We start from the raw sequence: 13367 nt of genomic DNA, 5'->3' as shown, positions 1-13367 counted from the left end.
ATTACTGTTCGTATTCATTTACTGCCTGCGTGAAGAGAGACTCTTACCTTCACTATGTCCATCTCTCTGCTGCTGTTGATGCTGCTTGCATGCAGCTGCCAAGCAACTCATTTCTTTGGGACAGTGATGACTTATTACCCAAAGAAGACGAGCACCAATGGATCTGTCACGGTACGTACATCTAAAAGTGCTGTCACTTTCCATACAAACAAACTTAGCTTTTAGAACTTAAAGAATAAAAATGGAACTTTGAGAGGACACAAAGTCTGTGAAGGTTCTCAGCCATCCAGGTTGTAGTTACATTTTGTCCCTCATCCAAGAGACTTCTTCAGGGGGATGAGGGACAAAACGTGACTTCTAGTCAACCAAGTCCAGTTGCCCTTCACTTTAAACTTCTTTAGAGGACACAAGAAATTACAGTTCTGAACTCTGAATGTTTTCGGCATGAAAGTTAAGTTCAGTAGTCAATAGTGTTTGCCTACAAAATGAAGTAAACGTCTGTACTAAGAACTACCTTCTTCTGTGTTGTGGATGGTTTTGTTTATCACTGCAGGTGGTAATTCGCTATAAGCTGAACTTCCACTTATGCACTGATTCTGACACGTGGCAATGCTACATTGGGAATTGTGGTACTGAGAGTGCTTTAGTGCTGAACAAGGTCTACAGCGAGAGCAGTGGAGAGTGGTGTCAGAGAGAGGGAATCATGACTCGGCAGGTTACCAGCAATGCTCCGTTTCAGCTTAGGTAAGTGATCCATGCCTTTTGCAAAAATTTAATAGGCAGATTTTTATCTGTTCAAATACCTTCTGTCAGTCTCCCAAATATTTATATATGTATTTTTTATATGTATTTTACAGAGAGTACGATGAAAGAGATCACTTGCAGAATCAAATCTGATATCAAAGGAAGCGCTGTGGTTTTTTAGCTTCTTTTACCCTGTTGTTTTGGTTTTATGTTGTGCCGTGTCTGCTGCACTTTTATCCTTAGACAGGAAACGCCGGTGGAAATGAAGGAGAGGAGTTTGTTGTGTACATAGAGGAACTGCTAGCAACACTCACTTGTAGGGATCCTTTCCATAATGTTGTTAGAGGGGCGGCTGTGGGGTTGATTGACGGCTCCCCCAGTCTGTATGTTGAAGTATCCTTGGGCAAAATACTGAACCCCAAATTGCTTGACTGGTGGCTGTGCCATTGGTGTGTGAATGTGTATTTCCATTTCTAATGGCAGAGGCACCTTCGGCATCAGTGTGTGAATGGGGCCGATGTGATGTAATGTAAAAGTGCTTTGAGAAAGGCATTATACAAGTACGGACCATTTATCTTGTATCATAGTCTGAGCCTGTTGGTTGCAAAAACAGCAATTATACCGATACATGGCAGCCACTGCATCCATTTCGGGGCTGCCAGGTGAAGCCATTTACCGCACAAATTCCATTTTGACATCACAATATGTGAAAATAGGGTCCAGGTTTAAAAATACTAAAATTATCCTTTAATGCCATTTTCTCAAAGTGCAGACTTCTGTTCACAAAACACAATACACACTATGCAGTCAAAACAGACTGAGTCAATTTAAATCTCCACATAAATAAGAAGTGATGTCACCCACAATGCAGTTCAGAGACTTTTGAAAACTGACATCAAAAATCACATTGCTTGTGGTGGCTCCTGGTAATCCAATGATTTATGTAATATATTGGAAATGCCACAGTAACATCTATAGTACATGAGAACACTCAGGTTCTATGTAGCACAGTAAAATTGACTTTCCCATGAACTTCCTCCACAGGTTAGATAATGGTAATTGGATAAATAATATCGTAAATGGTATTGTTGCATGGAGAGCTCTGACTCTGGTGGAGCTGAGGAACCGGTCGGACACCGGCCATGCCAACAGATCACCCCAGACCACCATACTGCCGGTTGTGAGGTAAGCCTCCTCACTCATTCCCCTTCAGATCTCAAAACCCTCCATGCCACCAAATAGTGACACTGAACTCCAGTGCACAGCTCATTTGCCACGTGTGAATTTGACATTCCTTATAAACAAACTACTTTCTCATAATCTTCCACCCCAAAATCCCCCCTTTTTTCCTTTCAGTGTTTGATTTTTCTAAACTGAATCAAGGATTTCAGTAAAAAAGGGTGATATACTTCTGCTCACTTATTGACACTAACACGGATTAAATGGATTTTTTAAATTCATACAAATAAAACATTTTAATAAGTGAGCTTGGTGCTGGTAGCTTATGCTAAACTGAGCTAACCAGCTGCTTGCAGTAGCATTGTACTTGACAGACACATATGAGGGTGGTTTTGATTTACTAATCTAACTGATAATGTTTTTGCATTTACTGATGGAATTGCTGGCTCAGGCATCAGGGGAAACAAATACATGGAGATGCACAGGGCCAGATAAGTTTACACGAGTAGCTGATTCTTATTCAGTGTAAATGGCATAAACATGTTGTTCCTCCACACAACAGGACAGGAAGTAACAACTGCTAAAACTCTCTCTCTCTCTCTCTCTCTCACTCTCTCTCTCACTCTCTCTCAGAGTTCCTTCAAACTGTCAGAGAGATTTTAACCTGTTGGCGTTTGACCCTGATGGAGACAAAGTTATATGCAGATACGGAAACGCAGCACTGTCAGAGTGTAACCCCTGTACACCAGCGTCTGTTCTCAGCCTCTCACCAGTGAGTTGCCACCATTCTCACAACAGCACAATTTTTGGTGCTAGTGAGAAAAGTGGGCCCAAAAACACTAGCATAGTTTTGCAAAAATGCACAGGAGTATAGTGCTCTAACTTCAGGAAGCCGAGAGCAGCTATGGTTGCAATAAATTTTTGCCATTCTATGGCGTGGCTACACAAATTGTTTGCAGACTTTCATGCTTTCCAGACAAATCAGATAGCCTTGTTTCTTTTCTAGAGACAGGACATTGATGTGACTGATCATGGTTGCTACTCAATCCTAATAACTCCTACTTTCAACATATGCATTGCATAACGTACACTGGAAGCACTGTGTAGTTAGAAGAAGTAGTCAAGATGTTACGTGTATTTGGTGTGTGTTACCCTTCACACACTGAATGATTATGTACAATATGATAAGCAAGTCTGTACATAATGTAATGTACACACTACATTCTTCATGAAAATGAAGATCCACTTCCGTGTTAAGTGCACACTGTTATCACAAAATCTGAGCCCATGTCTTGAGTAACATGCAATGCAGCATACTGTATAAGCTACATTAGTCATTAGCAATTGTGTTAATGGTATCACCTGGATTACCCAAAATGCATGACTAATGTGACATTTTTCTGTTTGGCAATGTTTTTTGTAATGTATAAACTGACTTGCATTTTTATAACAATTTTTTTTTTTGACATGTTTTGCTTTTTTTTAAATCCTTTTGCAGTCTTGTACTTTGTCGTTCAGCCCCACCAATGGCAGTAATCAAGGTCCATATGCCGTACAGCTGGTGATGGAGGACTTTCCCAGGCAGAATATCACCCTGACTCAAACAAACGGGATGCAGACAACCATAACTACCAACAACACTCTCAGCAAACTACCTGTCCAGTTTGTTTTAAATGGTCAGATTTCACATTTTGACAGGCAGGGCTTTAGCTACACTTCAGTTAGCTGCTAACCATGAAAAGCACAAAATGTCTGTTTTTCTTTATTGTTCCAGTGGATCCTGTGGTGCCATCCTGCACAGAGGGACTCTACCTGCCTACATTCCTGCCTCCAACCCCAGCCAACAGGGCACAGCTGTACACGCCTGTCAATCACACCCTGGAAATCAGCATCAATGCGGAGGCAAATATCTCCACGTAAGTCAAAAGAAAACAAACAAACATGATTGGGATATTAAAGATGTGTTGTTGAACCGTCTCTTGTGGAACCTTTTCTATAGAAACTGTAAAATGAGGTAGTTAGCCAATGTTATGCTACACCTAGGCCTTGGATGTAGGTTACTAGTTACCCAGACAAAATAACATTAACAACTGAAACCTGTTATCCCCTTTTAAGTTTGTATGGCAAGCTTATCAGCAGTTGCCTATTTACACATTCCAGAGTAAACCCAGAATCTATGTTTACTATGTTTGGAGGCAATGACTGGTCTTTAAAAAGGTTATTTAACTTGCCAAGATTCTGTTCATCTGTTTGTTAAAGGATCTCTGAGCTTCTGTTCAGTGGGCCGTACAACATAAACCTGACTAAATCAGGAACAGGACAGTTCATTCTGAGATGGACACCATCTGAGGACGAAGATGGAGAAAGTCAACCCATCTGCTTTGTTGTCCAAGCAGTTTACAAGTCAGTGTTTTTTTGTCAACCCATTAACCTGTGAAAAAGTATATGGAAGTAGTGTAAAGTATATTGAACATATGTTGAACAAACACAAAACCGTGTGAGGTTGAAATCAAAAGTTCTTTTGCAGTTGTGTCAGTTAAAATCAATTTTAATAATGAAAGAAAGCTGTTTTGGCAAATATTTGCCAAAACTGAACGGGTAAATGTTGTTGTACTTTTAACAAAAAAATGGATGTCCCATTGTGTAACTAAGCTCTTCGTTTATTCTCTCAGTTCAACAACGTATCACTCCGAGCTACGATGTGTCGCTGTAAGTGTTAGAAACGGTGAGCAGAAATCTTTTCTGTCTAATGTTTTGAATTCCATTGCTTCTTGTATAAGTCACTTCTAACCTGTCATTAATTATGAATTCTGTCAGCAGAACCATCATCAAATGCAACTGTAACCACAGAAACTTGTCCAGCACTTACACCAGAAACTACAGCAGCATTCAATCAAAGTACGACCACCATCCCCTCTACAACTACATCACTAATAAGCAGCACTCTGTCTACAACTTACACATGCACACTCTCTTCTAACAAAAGAAAGCAATCTGTAGGTGGACTGCACCTTGACTTTCCTGCTGCAAACAAAACCCCTTTTGTTAGTTTCATGCTTTTTTGCCTGCAAAGTATTACTCAGTGTCAGCACCTTACGTCTTATGTAGCAGCACAACACGTACTATTGTGGTTTTCTTCCAGCCTGCGTTGTAAAGTTCAGTCACTGTGTTTCTAGTTGTCATAGGTCTGAGAATGAGGATTTCCTCTTTGTCTCCACTGTCTGACAACTACATCAGGAATACCGTCATGCAACAGGTCAGTCCGCTTCTTATTTGATCACATATCTTGTCAAAGCACCAGATAACCACGAAGATATACTTTGAATAAGTAAGTCAATGTCTGATGAAATTCAGCTGTGCTGAAATTTGACACACAAATTTGCACCATTGACGAAAAACAGCTGTATGGAGAGTCCAAACTGGAGGAAGCTATCGTAGCTTAGTAGCTCTGTTTAACTTTTATATAAAACCTCTTGAAGCCCACTGGGTCACCTGCTTGAGCTAGTTCCAAGCTTCCTAGAACAAAAAGTATTAATGTTTAAACTTGTCAGTGTGGACTAGACATTGTAAGATCGGTTACATTCTCCACAATTCAATCGTTTAGTTCATTTTATGGAAACAATGAGCACCAAAGTATAATTCATTCAGATTTACCTGCATCGTTAAGGAATAAAAGGCCTGTCCCATATAAGTTATTAAAATAAAATCTGTTTTCAAAAATCTACATACACTTAAAGCAACAGAACAGACTGTTTTTTGTGAGTGTAGCATAATTTATTCAAAACTGGTTAATTTGAGCAAACAAACCACCATTTTAAAACTGAACACAAAATAATAGTAGAAAACTGTGGAATATGAAGAAATAATTACCATATGTAGGCTACACAACATATTTATGTCCACATACATGTATTTTCAACAGGTATAGTTTGGTTGTCCATGAGTGCAAAATGTGAATAATCTGTTTGTTTCCTTTCAGTTTTTGCACATTTTTATCATTTTCTCAGATAACAGTGATTGTATCTCAGCACCACTTTGTTGTTTCTCTTCCAGCTGTATGATGAACTGGTGAGACAAGGGATGCCATCAAACTTCATTCTGAGCTTTGTGAGGAGAGTGTAGTGTCAAGGAATATAACATCAGTAGGATATAAGCAGTCGGTGGGTGATTTAAACATATGTACCCAGGGAAAATGCATTGAACATTTGACCTAGAGAGAAACATTGCTGAGAATATAAAACCCTGGAAAGGTACTGTGTCATGTAAATAGGATCTTGAGCTGGGGAACATGGTTGAATTCAGTCAAACTCCTTAATTATGTTCCTGATACACCAACCCTCAAAGACCAGAACTGTAAAGTCCTGAGGTTATAACAGACATTTTCTCTGTGGAAAGAATTGAGACTGTAAATCTAAACACAGGTTCCTGCTAAAGAATGAAAAATAAAAATGTTTTTATTGGACGAAAAAACATCTGTCTTTACCGTTATGTATGCTGTGGATGTGTTTGTATTGTAGTTTGTCTGTTTATTAAGCCCCAAACATAGTTAAGAATAAATATGAACTCGGCAGCCATGTTCATAAAACAAACCCTTGACAAAAAAAGACAAAAGGAGCCAGTGAAGTTTAAAAGACATCGGTTTTACTTCCAGTTGGACAAGCTCGAGCAGCATGTCATTAGAAATACACAGGTCACGGTGTCAAGACAGTAACAATAAATTAAACATCAGTTGGTTGTAAACTTGTTCATCATGAAGCCACATGATATTAAACTCTTTGCAGGACGTGAAACTAACTTATTTATGCCAACCAGCCAACAAACACAGAGTTTTAGCAGCTGAAGATATTCCTCAGGGGTAATATAATATATTATAATATTAAGACTAGCTCGTGTCTAAATGAACTTTTATTGACTACATACACTGGTAAAAGTGACGAGCCTCTTGATAAACTTGAGCTATGAGGCTTTCTATTGGTTTAATATTTAAAACAGCAGTATATTAATTCTTTGGTTGATGTTTTTGTTGGATAATTACTTTTCAAAATGATGATAAAATGATTACTTCCAGCTGTAGCTCAAGGACAGTGATGCACTTTCTTTTGTTTGCAAGTTAATAAAGTTTTCGTATTGCAAAAAGTGTTAGGCTGGTGGCTAAGTGTTAATTTCAGGCCCTCTTTGTTTGTACACACATTCCTTCCCGCTGTCAAGTAAAACCGCAAAAGGGGTGCGCTTGTTTTGTTTCAGATAACAGTGGACAAGAGTCATTTTGTTGAATTGTAACTGATGGAAACAATGGTTAAGACGCAACCGCACCGATCTGGATAAACCAAAACAAGCGCACCCTGTTGATCAACACCGATACAAAAAACGAACGAAAAAAACAGATCAACTGCATTTTTCAACAGAGTCAAAGAAGCAAGCCAATACCCTGATAGTTAACACACACCTGGACTAAAAACATTCACAGTCTGAAATGCTTCAGGTGTTTCACAAAGGTGAGGGTGATGACATTTCATTTGTAAGAGAAAATGTTACATTCAAGGTGAGACAAATAAAAGACTATAGCTCGTGCACCTTGTGGTCTTTGCAAATAATCACAAAAACATTTTAAACCTTGTTTTATTTGAGTTTTTGTAACCTTCCCTTCATGAGAATTGTACATTATTCATATAAAATATGAAGCTTCCTATGTACAGCTAACAAAAACCAAACCTGGGCTAGGATGACTTGTAAGTGTTCCTGCCTGTCAAGAAGTGTTTTGGAGAGTGGTTACCAGTGGTTATGAGAGAAACGTTCTCACCACTTCTTCCCTTGAGCTTCCGCCTTGTTTTGCAGTCAAATTCAAACACTATTAAAACCAACAGAAATAAGGCGTCTTTCAGCGTGGAGGACGGCTGCTTCATTGCCATCATGGGGTTTGATGATACATCCTATCAAGGAAAACATGCATTCACACCATGAGGTAAATTATTAACAAAATCACCAGAACTGGTCCATAAATAGACAATAAACTAAGTAAAATAAGGTATCTGTACATCCTGGTGTGCCTAGAATCTGAATATTGTAAGTTATTTCCGCCCGGTCTCATGTCAGGGTGTCAGAAACCGAAGCTCTGAGAAAGCCTGACAAAGCGTTGCATTCTGACGCACAAGGTACCCTTCAGCATCCACATGACACGCCCTGGGCTTTCAAGTAACTCTAGTGTAACCCATCCTCCGTCACCTCATATGCTTATTTCAACCCCAAACCTTGATCTTCTCCTAAATCTATCAAAAAACATGATGTTTTCCTAAACCTTAAGGCGTTTCATACTGATGGCAAAGGGTACCTTGTGCTTCAAATACGGAACCTCTGTCAGGTTTTCTTAAAGTGTGTTTGACGCCCTGAGATGAGAATGTGTTGGTTTCTTTTGGTAATTTTTTCAACTTGCTATCGCCAAGAGTGCTTTGGTAAGAACTATTTGATTTGACAACTGTTTTGGTAAGAACTTTTTATAGGTTACATGTTGTCTTTCCCTGGTAGTAAGGCCAAAATTAGAGTTGAGTAACGCAATATTCTGACTTTCTCTGAATATGTGAGTGAAATGAAGAGAGTGGAGACCAAGGATGTCACTTCTGATTCGAAATTCATCCTGTCTTTTCAGCTTGGAAAAATATGTAAGCACTGTGCCTTGGACTCTGCCCCTGGGGACATTTGTAAAATGTACTGTCTGCAGTTGTTGTTCTCTTTAATTAAGGATTATTCATCATTTTGAGAAACAAACTTCTTCACATCTGAGAGCTGGATGAGAAGATGGTTACTCATACCTGTACAATACATACAAAGCTGGAACAATCTGACAGTTAGCTTAGCTTTGCATTAGCACTAGAAACGCAGAAACAGCTAGCCTGGCTCTGTCCACAAGCCGTCTGCAGTACTTCCTTAGTTCAGTAATAACATATTATATCTTGTTTGTTTATTCCATACAAAAACGGAAAATAACTTCATGGAGTCTCTACTGGTTGTCTGGCAACTGGTCCTCCAATTTCCAATCTCAATGCTAAGCTAAGCTAACTGGCAGATGGTTGTAGCTTCATATTTATTGTACAGACATGAGAGTAATGTTTATCTTATCAGCAAGAAAGCAAATTTCCCAAAATATCAAGCTATTGCTTGAAAGCTAAATGGAGGAAACAAGTGAGTAGCGTCAAACTGATTTTTATGACACCAAACCACCTGAGAATAAAAACACTGACATGCACCACAGGTGGAAAAATTGTTGACGAAAGTGAGGCTGTTAGCTGCCTTTTAAAAGTGCAATTGCCTTCCTGTAAATAGCAGTGGAAGCACGAATCAATGTCAATTTTGCGATGTAGTTTAGGGAAGGATGAGCGGGTTGCGTTCAAATTGACAAATTATGCATAATAAAAGCACCAATGGTCATCTCCAAAATATAACCAAGTCATAAATATCTTGACTTTTGTTGATACTGGTCAGCTTTATATTTAGTTAACCCATCAAAGCAAATAAGTAATATCACAAAAGTCAAAAACAAAGCAATAGCAATACATGTTTTTGACTAAATACTGAACAAAAGACCCTGTAATACAGCACCAACAGAGCCTGATGTACTAAACACAGTTGTTGTTGCTCACAGTGCAAATGCAGCATTACAAACCCTGTGTCAAATGCAGAACACCTCTCACAACCGCTGCTAACATCTCTCCAAGGTTTCACTTAAATTGTTTAGAGACTTGCAGATCAACATGATTTTAATGTCTGCTATTAAACATGTTTTAAAATAGAATATCAGTAACTTGATTTTCTTGAAACGTTTATATTAAAAAAAAGGCAGATCACTCCATGTGATTTAAGTCACATAATTCAAGAAAAAGGGCTTTTTAGAACTGACATCATCTAACCACTGGCAGTTGTTCTCATTTTGTAACATCTGAGGACTATTGTGAATACTTTGTTAAACTTCATTTAACACACCGAAGCACTTGTAATAATGTTGTTAATATTGTGTATCTGAAACTCATGTTCAGCCCAGGTCCAACACAGAATTAGAAGAATTACTATATACACAAACATAAAATCAGGGTGAAGTTGCCTTTTTTTTGCCTTCTCCGCCATTCGACGTCCTTTTCAATTTATAGTGATGTCAACCATGAAAAACCACCTCAAAGTGAGTCTTGCATTATTACACGTGACAAACTACACACCCCACTGTCAGGAGCAGAGTGGTTTGCCACATGAAGGCATAATAACAACAATACTGGCCAACTAAAAACTAGCTGCTGTCTATGTTACCATTCCAAAATCAGCAGTAGCGAACAGATTAATACTCTCATGTTGTATCCACACTTTTTTTAAAAGATCCTTGTGCCATCTTTGCAAAACATTTTTGGTTGGTCCACCCCTCAAGGTCTGCTCTAAGGGCCCAAGGATACTTGAAACAAGGCTGCGGCTAACAAATATTTTCTTGATTAATTCATTTTATCTATAAAATGGCATAAAAGAGTGAAAAATGCTTGTTTTATTCAACCAACAGTCCAAAATCCGAAAGATATTCAGTTTAATATTTTACATGACAAAGGAAAACATAAAACCTGAATTTCTGATGTTTTGCCTGACAAGTAACTAAAATAATTTAATTGTCTGTCAATGGACTAATTTATTAATAGACTTATCGTTGGAGCTCAACTACAAATTGTTCAACCACCTCTGAAAGCAAAAGGGTTTTTGGCTGTTTTGAATTCCTTTGCTTTTGATCTAAATATTTTTCCCCAAAATACACACAGTTTAGAAGAGTTTATTCTTGTGTGTGGATCCTTTCTATTCAATACACTTCTGTTACGCAGCGTTCATAAAATGTTTGGAAAATGGAGGCAGATTTAGATGCATATTAATGACATGAATGCATCTTGAAAGTAAATAATAGCTAATGATAAAGGTAGTTAGAGTAGCTTCAAGTTTAATTTGACTTTTCTCTTTTGAACTTTGACTGTATATACTGTATGTAGCCATGCGTCCAGCTTTCAAAATGCAGATCTGGAGGTATTCTTGTGAGGAAACATGAGAGTTTGAAAGACGCGTCCTTGAAAACTTCAATTTGGAACTATCTTCTTGTGTCAGCCACAACCACGTCATACAAGGTCATTTACAGTTTTCTAACTTTGGGTGATTTAAACAAGCGATAAGAAGTGTTGGTAAGTAGCTGCAGCCTCACCTTTATACGTTTTTCTTCACTGCTAAACACTTCATTAATGTTCCTATGACAGCAGCACATCCAAACCCAGACCAGTGAGGAAAGGCAACTTCACCCCTCACATACAACAATACACTGTTATTGGCAGAGTCAACTCCACAGAATAATTATAAACAATGAATTGGTTAAGAACCGTCCCTTCACTGAGATTTAGCAGAATACAAGTAAATGTACTCTGCGTGTGTGTGCGTATGTGTGTGTGCATGTGTTGGGGTGATTTGATGGGGAACGAATGACACAAATATTACTTTCATCTCCAAGGTTAAAAATAGAATTTAAGGGTACTATGACAGTAAACAAAATGTGTCGTTTTTATCCAGCGTCCCCCTTTTTACATCTTAAATCACACCCTGTGTGCGTGTGTGTGTGCGTTAGTAGTGTATATCTGTAAGTGTAACACAGTTTAGTTAGTTAGCGCGTCAAACTTCTTTGTACTTAAACATGAACACAGGAATGAGGAAAATAAAACAACAAAACACACAAAAAATGCATCTCTTTGTGGAAATTCACCAATTCTTGTTTGCTTATGAATCCCAAAGCATCATACCAGCATCCAGCAACACATCTTATTTGTTCCTATTATTATAACAGTTTGGAGTAACAGGATGTGATAGAGGACAAGTAGGTAGTTTGTTTTTTGCTCATAAAAATAAAATGTTATTGGATAATTTAAACATAAAAATGTCACTTCATCAGATAGTTTAAAAATGTGAGCTGTTGACGTGGTATAATTGATATCTTGAGCTCTAGTGGTTGATTTTAAGAATAAAAGTAAATAAATAATAGACACCTACAGGGTCTTTTGGTGCTGGACCTCGATCTAACTCGGTAACAAAAAAGAACCCTTTAGAGATGTATGAATGCACTATGTGGCCAAAAGTATACGGACATTTGGACTGGGGCTGGTCAAGATTTGGGCCCCTTAGTTCCAACGCAGGCAAGTGTTAATGCCGCAGGATTTAAGGATAATATAGACAACAATGTGCTTCCAGCTGTGTGTCTACAGTTTGGGGAAGGCCATTTTCTGTTTAAACACAGTCAGGCCCACAAGGGGATAGTTTTCCCAATTTGATGTGGAAGGACTTGACTTGTAATCCATCCAACACCTTTGGGATGGACTGGAGCACAGACTGTGAGCCAGATCTTATCACCAAACATCAGCGTGGAACCTCACTGATGCTCAGGTGTGTGAATGGGGAGCAAAGCTCAAACAACAGGTGGAAGGTATTCACAGGGAAGTGCTGGTTGTTATTAAAACTTTGAATTAAAACACTTGGCCACATAGTGTATATCAGCATACCATCAAAGTATTTCACTAAACTCCATCACAATGTATTCAACTAATATGGATGGGAAATTTCAGATAGTGGTAGCAGCTTTAGAAATCTGTATCAGTGCACCCCGGTACCTATTTAAAGCTTTGACATTACCATAAAAAGGACAAAAAACCCCCGAATAATCTAACCTTTCAAAACCTAATTAAGAAACAAACTAGTTTTAGGGCAAAGTTAGCGTTCACAGTTCAACAACCAAAAAGACAGTTTTGGTCGGGTTTCATTCAGGAGTTCAACATGTAAAAACACTTGAAACAGGAAGCTTAAACCATGCCACTCTTAGTAGCTTTCAGAAAAGGAAAGTTTGTGTGTCAGCACAAACACTGTCCAGAAGTCGACTCCCTCAAACACACCATTGTAAAAGACCTACACTGGGGTTAGACTGATGTGTGGGTCAAAGTCAGAAATCAGCTGCTCAGCGTCACCTAGCTCAAACATAACATAACATCTTCATTACAGATTTACTGTCAACGGAATCCCCTTTTGATCTGATTCTCAAACGTGTGCAAAGATATTTTTATCTCATGCATTTCAGACCCCATTATTAACATCTTGGAGTTTCAGTTGGACAGTTGTGGTGTCTCACGGTGGCTTAAATGTTATTTCAGATGCTTTTGTCTTAGACAAGAAAACACAGAAGGCCAGATTTAGTGAGGCTTCTGCACCTGTTTTTGGGGGCACAGGCGTGACGCATTCTGCTGCAGTTTGTGAGTCATTATTATTGTTATGCATTTAGGCGAGGGCTGCTCAAATGACAGTAGGATATATATTCCACTGGACTGAGGCTGCAAATTGTGTGACCGGGATTTAAACAAGGTTGTGCTGGGAAAATAAATGCGAGTAATGTGTAAATGCACACC

The 13367-nt window shown here is 38.6% G+C and overlaps 1 protein-coding gene across 1 annotated transcript; it reads left to right on the top strand.

The window, feature by feature from the left end:
- Nucleotides 1-126: 126 nt before the first annotated feature.
- LOC119911934 lies at nucleotides 127-6393 on the top strand. Its single transcript, XM_038730908.1, has 11 exons — nucleotides 127-171; nucleotides 554-744; nucleotides 1789-1929; nucleotides 2557-2695; nucleotides 3422-3599; nucleotides 3698-3839; nucleotides 4183-4326; nucleotides 4596-4648; nucleotides 4741-4821; nucleotides 5100-5179; nucleotides 5977-6393. Exons 1-11 carry the CDS (start codon nucleotides 127-129, stop codon nucleotides 6043-6045), a joined length of 1263 nt encoding a protein of 420 aa, XP_038586836.1. The 3' UTR covers nucleotides 6046-6393.
- Nucleotides 6394-13367: the final 6974 nt, after the last annotated feature.

The sequence above is a fragment of the Micropterus salmoides genome, unplaced genomic scaffold, assembly GCF_014851395.1.
Source record: "Micropterus salmoides isolate LMB-PRFRI ecotype aquatic unplaced genomic scaffold, ASM1485139v1 Ms_hic_scaffold_2, whole genome shotgun sequence".
Classification (NCBI taxonomy): domain Eukaryota; kingdom Metazoa; phylum Chordata; class Actinopteri; order Centrarchiformes; family Centrarchidae; genus Micropterus; species Micropterus salmoides.
The sequence above is the reverse complement of the archived record's forward strand: the minus strand, read 5'-3'. Positions and strand labels throughout refer to the sequence as shown.

Excerpts from the sequence above, each read along its gene's own strand:
- LOC119911934 (XM_038730908.1), top strand. The coding sequence starts at position 127 with ATGACTTATTACCCAAAGAAGACGAGCACCAATGGATCTGTCACG. Across the intron at positions 2,696-3,421 it reads CTGTTCTCAGCCTCTCACCA|TCTTGTACTTTGTCGTTCAG; the intron begins GTGAGTTGCCAC and ends ATCCTTTTGCAG. Across the intron at positions 4,822-5,099 it reads TACAGCAGCATTCAATCAAA|TTGTCATAGGTCTGAGAATG; the intron begins GTACGACCACCA and ends CTGTGTTTCTAG.